This window comes from Otolemur garnettii, unplaced genomic scaffold (genome assembly GCF_000181295.1).
Source record: "Otolemur garnettii isolate 467f Iridium unplaced genomic scaffold, OtoGar3 scaffold00013, whole genome shotgun sequence".
Lineage (NCBI taxonomy): Eukaryota > Metazoa > Chordata > Mammalia > Primates > Galagidae > Otolemur > Otolemur garnettii.
Genome location: NW_003852408.1, coordinates 16,153,752 through 16,162,035, shown reverse-complemented (window position 1 = coordinate 16,162,035; position 8,284 = coordinate 16,153,752). Strand labels below are relative to the sequence as shown.

General features: G+C 42.0%; 1 protein-coding gene across 1 annotated transcript in view; it reads right to left on the bottom strand.

Annotated features, from left to right (window-relative positions):
- PECR (peroxisomal trans-2-enoyl-CoA reductase) overlaps nt 1-8,284 on the bottom strand; it is a 35,302-nt gene that overhangs the window by 20,952 nt on the left and 6,066 nt on the right. The window contains exons 2-4 of the mRNA XM_023510371.1: nt 5,478-5,611; nt 4,594-4,846; nt 2,385-2,508 (exon numbers count right to left, since the gene is read on the bottom strand). Of these exons, the coding sequence (XP_023366139.1) occupies nt 2,385-2,508; nt 4,594-4,846; nt 5,478-5,611 (511 nt within the window). The remainder of the gene's footprint in view (nt 1-2,384; nt 2,509-4,593; nt 4,847-5,477; nt 5,612-8,284) is intronic.

Sequence of the window (8,284 nt, the reverse complement as noted above, 5' to 3'; positions counted from 1 at the left end):
CGCCACCTTAGGTGTATGTGGCTGGCGCCTTAGCCACTTGAGCCACAGGCGCCAAGCCGGAATACATTATTCTTAGTAAAGCATCACAAGAATGGAGAAATAAGACTCCTATGTACTCAATTCTGAGATCCTAGTACACAGTGGGGGGTAGGGGGATGGGGAGCGCTGAGAAAGGGAAGGGCGGGTGGGGTACATCTTTTGGCAGCAGGAAACAGTTATAAGAGGGTCCTTATCTAACAAAAGCAACCAGTGTAACCTGGTTCTGTGTACCCTCAATGAATCCCCAACAATAAGAAGAACATATTTATACCAAGATTTTTAATAGCTGCATATTTCTCATAGAGATATATAAAACTTCACTCAACTAATACTCTAGAATATTTACATGGTTTTCAATTTTTTGCTATTATTATTATATTAAAACTAGGGCTGGGCATGGTGGCACACACCTGTAATTCCAGCAATTGGGAGGTGGGTGGATTGCCTGAGCTCACAGGTTTGAGACCAGCCTGAGTCAGAGCGAGACCCCTTCTGTAAAAAATAGCCAGGTGTTGTGGCTGGCACCTGTAGTCCCAGGTACTTCGGAGGCTGAGGCAAGAGATCACTTGAACTCAAGAGTTTGAGGTTGCAGTGAGCTAAGACGCCACAGCACTCTACCAATGGTGACAAAGTGAGACTTTGCCTCAAAAAAAAAAGAAAAGAAAAAGAAAAAGAAGGACTAAAAACGAAAGGCCCTATTTATAAAAGTAAGCCAAAAAACTACGAGCCTTGTATTCCTTTTTGTTTGTTTTTGGTGGAATGAATCATCACACTATTACTTCTTGTGAACAGTATCTTTTTCAGACAGCAACATTATATGCATTAATATTGGTATTAGTAGAAAGGAGTATAAATCTAATTTTTTAAAATGGTAATTCCTCTGAAATGTCTTCAGATCATTCAGGATTATCTCTAAGCAACTGGTCTTGGAAAAAACATAATTTTTGAAGAACTATCTTGAATAGTAAGAGTGGCCTAATGTGAATTCATAAAATATATTTCTCTGTTGCTAAATTCTAATAGGCTTATTTACTCTTTAAAAATTTACAGACAGTTGGCTCAGCACCTGTGGCTCAAGTGGCTAAGGCACCAGCCACATACACCCAAGGTGGCAGGTTTGAATCCAGCCCAGGCCCGCCAAAACAACAATCATGGCTACAACCAAAAAAAAAAAATAGCTGGGTGTTGTAGTGGGCACCTGTGGTCCCAGCTACTTGGGAGACTGAGACAGGAGACTCACTTGAGCCCAGGAGTTGGAGGTTGCTGTGAGCTGTGATGCCACGGCACTCTACCCAAGGGGATAGCTTGAGGCTCTGTCTCAAAAAATAAAAAAATTAAAATAAAAATTTATAGATAGTAATATTACCAGTGTTCTTCTGAACTTGCTACTTTCTCAAAATTCACATAACTATCCCAATAACACTCTTAAAGCCTGACATATAACAACTTCATAAAGCTTCTTCTTTCAACATATCTCCTAAAGTCTCCCTTTTCCTTCTTTAAAAATAGCCATCTTTGGACTCTCTTACGATGCAGAGTTTTATTTGTGTATGGCTTGTCGTTTCAAGCCACTGCACATAACCTTTGCTCCTTGATGTGTGGAGGTAAAAGGGTGACAGTGCACGTATGTGTCCTGGTCGTGTTGCAACACAGGCCCCTTGAGGATCCAAAAGAGAACCAGGAAGTAACCGTCCTTCCCGCTGGGTAAAAGCTTAACAAACAGACACTGGGTAGAAACAAACAAAATCACTCCAGCTATGCTGGACCACGGTGGTGTTTAATTAGCTCTATTTTACGGCTTTTCTACACGTAGCCCTCCCTCTCTATTTAAGGTGCAGCAAATCACTTCCTCGTTAAGGAGGCAATTGTGGACCTTATCTTGGCCGTGTGACAATCAAGGCAACTGCCAACACACTGGGCCAGCTCTCCACCCTCTTTATCCTGTTGACTGCTACAGAACTCAGACTCCAATGGTAGAACCCAGATTCAAGAGTATTGTCTTTCTTGTTGCTTCTGAAGTCCTTTTTAAAGTTTAATGCTTTTCTGTCTGGAACCTAGAAGATATTGAACTAGTAAAATATTAGCTGATAATCTATCAAGAATTATTTCAACAGATTTAAACATTTTTTCTTCAACATGGCTGAGTCAAATTCATGTACACTACACAAAAGTTAAGTGTGATTCCAGGACCGCTTTGACTGAGGACAGTAAAAGCCCCTCCATGTCCATATCCATGGGAACTACGCCCCCCCCCAAGGGCCTGGGAAACACGGAAGGGCAAAATCTGTCCAGGAGCTCTGTGAAGGCAGCGCTCAACACGGAACTGGTACTCAGGGTGGTCACACCATATGAACATTTCCACAAAGTGGACATTTTTATTAAACACTTCAATGACAGAAAAGTCAAAGACCTGAAAGTTTTCTTTGATTCTTTCAGGATTGAAGCTTTTAGGAATGATAATCACCCTTACTGGATATCAAAATGAAAACCTGTTTCCATCACTTAAAGACATGTAATGATTTGCACCATTGAGGTACCTCCTAGAGAGAGATTCTGAGGTTTCAACTTTCTAAGAATCACCTGTGTATTCTTCAATTCGGTTCTAGCTAATAGAAATCATGGCTGAATCTAGACCCTGCAAAATGTTAATTAACAGTTACTAGCAAGGAACCTTGGATTGGTAAGACTGACGGCCTGTATGGAGTGAAAGCACTGAGTTATGAAGCTTGGCTTAGAGACCACCAGTTGTCTCCCAATACTCATTCTCCCCTTCTTTAATAGAAACAGAATCTGTATTATGCACACAGCCACCCACCTAAAGACTCACGCCTCCCTTACAGCCTGGGAAGGAGGTTCTTTTATTGATCCCCATCTTAAAGCTGAAGAGACTGAGGATTAGACGAGATGAGGAACTTGCTTAGTATCACAGTTTATAAGTGTTGGAGTAAGGATTTAAACGCAAGCAGTCTGACTGAGTTTGCACTCTTAACCATAATGCCATTTTGCCTTTGTAATGCTAAGGTGACATCTTTTATTAGTCCACATATAGGGCCTCAGAAACTCCCCACTGGATGGCTTAAGTGTCTGTGGGTCTCTGAAGTGTAGTATGTCCAGAAATGACTTTGTCATCTTCTTTCTCCTCCCATGCTCTTTTGAAACCCTTCTTCATGCAATTACTCTCTATTTCAGTGAATGATGCCTAATTTCCTAGGAGTCATCCATATCTATTTTATAATTCTGTATCTAATTGGTTTGCCAACCTATATTAAAATGATCTCAAATCTATCCTTTGGCTCCAAGTTAGTACAGTGGCTAAGAGCATTGATTCTGGAGTCAGATTTGGATATCAACCCAAGCTATTCCCTTAGAGCAGTTGACATTGGCAAGTCACTTAGTGTCAAGTGGCAATAGCAAGAACCTCGCTTTCAGGAGGCTGGATGGGAAAATGGTTAAGAGTATAGGATTATTTCTGAGCCCTTACTAACTGTGTGCTTTAGATAAGGAATCAAATTCTTTTGAGCCTTAATTTGCTCATCTGTAAAAGGACACTGGGAATAGCTAACTCATAGGGCTGTTACGAAGTTTAACTGAGATGACTGAGGTGTGCTTGGCGTACTGACTACACGTGGTAAGCCCTGAAAAGAACTGCCAGCTTGTACTGGCCTCACCAGCTGCCTTTGCTTTGACATAGGCCTTGTCATGTTAGCTGCTTCACCAAGCTAACCTCTTCACTGACTGCCCTCATTCCAGTCTTAGCCCTTTCCAATCCATGCTACTACCTGAGTAACCTCTTCTTTTTTAGAGACAGAGTATCTACAGGCACCCACCACAACGCCTGGCTATTTTTTTTGCTGCAGTTTGGCCGGGGCTGGGTTTGAACCCACCACCCTCAGTATATGGGCTGGCGCCCTACCCACTGAACCACAGGCACTGCCCTGCTGGCTATTTTTAGAGAAAAGGTCTCACTCTGGCTCAGGCTAGTCTTGAACCTGTGAGCTCAGGCAATCCACTCACCTTGGCCTCCCAGAGTGCTAGGATTACAGTTGTGAGGCACTGCATCAGGTCTGAGTTTTCTCTACTTTTGTGAACAACTTTATAGCTAAATCTTCATACAGATCATTACTCATTTTCTCATGATAAATTCTTAGAAATAAACTTATAAGATCAGGCTCGGCACCTATAGCTCAACTGGCCAAGGCGCCAGCCACGTACACCTAAGGTAGCGGGTTCGAATCCCCAGCCCGGACCCGCCAAACAACAATGATGGCTGCAACCAAAAAATAGCCGGGCGTTGTGGCGGGCGCATGTGGTCCCAGCTACTTGGGAGGCAGAGGCAGGAGACTCGCTTGAGCCCAGGAGTTGGAGGTTGCTGTGAGCTGTAATGCCACGGCACTCTACCCAGGGGGACAGCTTGAGACTCTGTCTCAAAAAAAAAAAGAAATTATAAGATCAAAAGGATATCCACATTTTGTAACACTGTCAAATTACCATCCAGAAATGTACTAATTTACATTCCTATGTTGTATGTGAGAAAATCAAGGAAATAACATCAACAATATGGAGCTCCCAGGTTCCTAACAGGATTCTCCACAATCGCTAAATCAAGACCCATTGATTCGTGAACATCAACGGGGCACTTGCCTGCTTTGCACATGTAGAAGGTGCCTGTCAGGTTGGTCTCAATCACAGCATGCCACCCCTTTGAAGTGATGTGTTCAGCAGGGGAAAGGAACTGGCCTCCTCCATTGTTTACCAAGAAATTGATCTTACCATAAATAGCTAACGTAGATTTGATTAAATTATTCACCTAAGGAAGAACATAGAAGGTAAAAACATTAAAAGTTTAATAACCTAACTTGCTATCAGGACTGATTGCTTGCTCTAGAAGTATAACAAAGCTTGTAGTCTCCCACAGTGAACAGTAACATCAAGTACCTCAATAAATGAGCAATGGATAAACCTAAAAGTCCAACCCCACTGAGTAATTCACCAGTATGCAGTACCCACAGAACATAAAGGTAAAATGGTAATTTTAATCACAGGATATATCCAAGTGCCTAGATCACCCCTAAGTAGGGCAGCCCTCAGTAACATTAACTTGTAAGCTACCACCCAAGAATAATAAGATAGCAATAAAGTCAAGTTAAAATGAACATTAATAAATGACTTAAGGGTTAAACCACATGCCAGTGGCCAAAAAAAAAGACGTAAAGGACAAAAGGCAGTCTCCAGCTGAGTCCACATTCTTGCTTCCCTCCCTCTTCTTCTCCTGAGGTCACTGGCTCAGTAAATCATTATTAGTAAAAGAATCTCCTTCACAGGCTCTGCTCCTTGTGCATCTCACCTAAGGTGGCTACCGTAGGAGAACCTGGAGCACAGCTGGGCTTAGGAACCACGAACTGCCAATACAAATACAGGGACAAATGCATTAGCCTCACCTCCTCTTCGTTCCGGATGTTGCACTGTATGGGGGTGACTCGAGGCTGGCTGCTGGGAGGCAGGCTGGCGTTCAGTTCTCTCGCAACAGATTTTAATCTGTCAAACTTACGTGATGCGATGACCACATTACTCCCTGATGAGAAATAAGCCAGAGAACAAGTAAATATGCTTTCATGAGTTGTCCAAATTTCAAAAATAATAACAATGTTGAGAAATTATTTCGAGTGGTCCTACTTAAAAGAAAAAAAAAAGATGAATAGGTCTTCTGCTTCTGAACAGGATGGAGTAATAGAAACTGAGTTTCCTAGTACTCTCCAGCCCGAAACAACTAAAAAACTGGATGAAATATATGAAGCAATGTTTTTAGGCATTAGACACCAACCAGCACTGGACAGTCATCTCTGGGATGACAATAGACAATGTGAGCCCTCTGATTGCCCAGCTTACTGCCTATAGACTACTCCCTCCAGACTGCAGCAGGGAGCAGGAACTCACACAGACCCTAGAAGTCTCCTTGCCTGGAAGAGATGGAGTTGAGGGTCCAGGGAGGCCAAGGCAGCTGGACGGCATAGGGCATAGCAAGAAAAGAGCACACAGAGAGAAGACTGCAGAGATCAGAGACTCCCTTGGTCTCCTGCTGAGTTCTGACCAGTGCATGGGAGTAAATCAAAGTGGAAAGAGCCATCCAAAATGAGCAAGAGTAAAAACCCTGGCACCCACACAGCACAGAGAATAGTGTACCCACCATGAGAAACTTTCCAGCGGGCATTGAGGGAAGTACTTGGAAGGGGAGCACCAGCAAAATCTGCCATAGACTACAGGCTGCTCAGCTCAACACAATTAACACAGTAAAGCATCAGACTATTTCCAATTTTACTACCTCCTAGAACAAAGTTTAAGAATATTTATGAAAACATTAAAATAGCTAGAACCCAAAAAGGTAAAAATTAAATACCTAGCATCCAACAAAAAATTACCAAGTATACAAAGGAGCAACAAAATAGAAACCCATGATGGGGAGAAAAGATAATTAATGAAAAGGTACCCAGGAATGACACTGATTTTATAATTAAATAGAGCAGTAATGATGAGAAAAATCTTAAAAACAGCCAGTGTACTTAACATATACATTAAGAATGAAAAAGGTGGCTCAGCGCCTGTATCTCAGTGGTTAGTGCTCCAGCCACATGCACCCAGGCTCGCAGGTTCAAACCCAGCCCAGGGCCTGCTAAACAACAATGACAACAACTACAACAACAACAAATAGCCAAGTGTTGTAGGGGGGTGCCTGTAGTCACAGCTACTTGGGAGGCTGAGGCAAAAGAATCCCTTAAGCCCAAGAGTTTGAGGTTGCTGTGAGCTATGATGCCACGGCACTCTGCCAAGGGCAACATAGTGAGACTCTGTCTCAAAAAGAAAAAGAACAAAAAAGGTAATTTATTTCAGAAACAGTGCAACCCACAAGTCAGTGGAACCACATCTTTACAGTACCCAAAAAGTAAGAAAAAAATGTTGAGAACCTAGAAATCTTAACTCAGTGAAAACATCTTTCAAAGATGATGGCAAAATATTTTTTATACATTTGAAAGGTAGAAGAATTCATCAAAGTGACCCACACTACAGAAGAAAAAAAGAGAACCAGACTGGTAATCATGTGAGTAAATACAAAGACTTTTCTTCTCTCTATTCAGATCTCTTTTAAAGGTAGTGAGAGTTAAAAGCAAAATAATAATGAAGTCTTATAGGATTTATAATATATGTAGAGATAAAATGCTCTCTCCCTCTCCTTGAGAACCGCAGCATAATGGCCAAGACGGGTAAAATCCAAGTACAGGCAGCCCTTGTTTTGCTCAGCTCCAACATGCACTAATTCAGTTACCTTCGCTTCATTCAGTCACACCAGTCTTCCACAAATGATTCGAATTTCAGTTACCATGGCATATGAACTATAGCTGCATAAAATATAGAGTTCACTACTAACTCGTCAACCCACAAATCACTACATAAACAACAGATAGTGACTATTCGTGTCATTTCTTTCGGTATCTATAACTGATCAGTTCACTGTGCATCTCATCTTCGGTTCATGCACAGACAGCAAAGAATGTAATTGTGTCATCTCCTTGTCTCCCAACAACAACAACACAACAACAACAAAATCCATGTGGCATTTGTAAAAAAACAGATGATCAAAAGAGGGACTGGCCAACAAAGATGAGAGTGATACAAAGAAATGAAAATTGGTAACAATGGAAGTGAAATTAGAATTAATTATCAAGGAAGTCTTACCAGGAACAGCTGACCACAGGAATGCTGACACTGACCAGAAGACCTTAATATAGGCAAACTTAACATGGAGGAAGAAAGTGCTTGTAACAAAGAGGACGAAGACGTCTCAGAGGAAGTGACACACACAAAACCGCCACATTAAAGAACCTCTTGGAAATTTGTCACGACCCTGAAGTGAAAGGCTAAAATGCTGAAGGCTGATCCAAACATCGAAAGGAATACACCAATTCTATAAGCATAAAAAAAAGCCTTGTTTCATATTGTAAGGTCTACAGTGGGAAGAATGTAAGCACTATTCTAACTACTCTTTTTCCTTTTGGGGGGACAGAGTCTTACTTTGTCACCCTCAGTAGAGTACCGTGGCATCTCACAGCTCACAGCAACTTCAAACTCTTGGGCTCAAGTGATCCTCTTGCCTCACCCTCCCGGGTAGCTGGGACTACAGGCACCCACCACAACGTCTGGATAGTTTTTCTAATTTTAGTAAAGATGAGCTCTTGCTCAGGCTGGTCTGGAA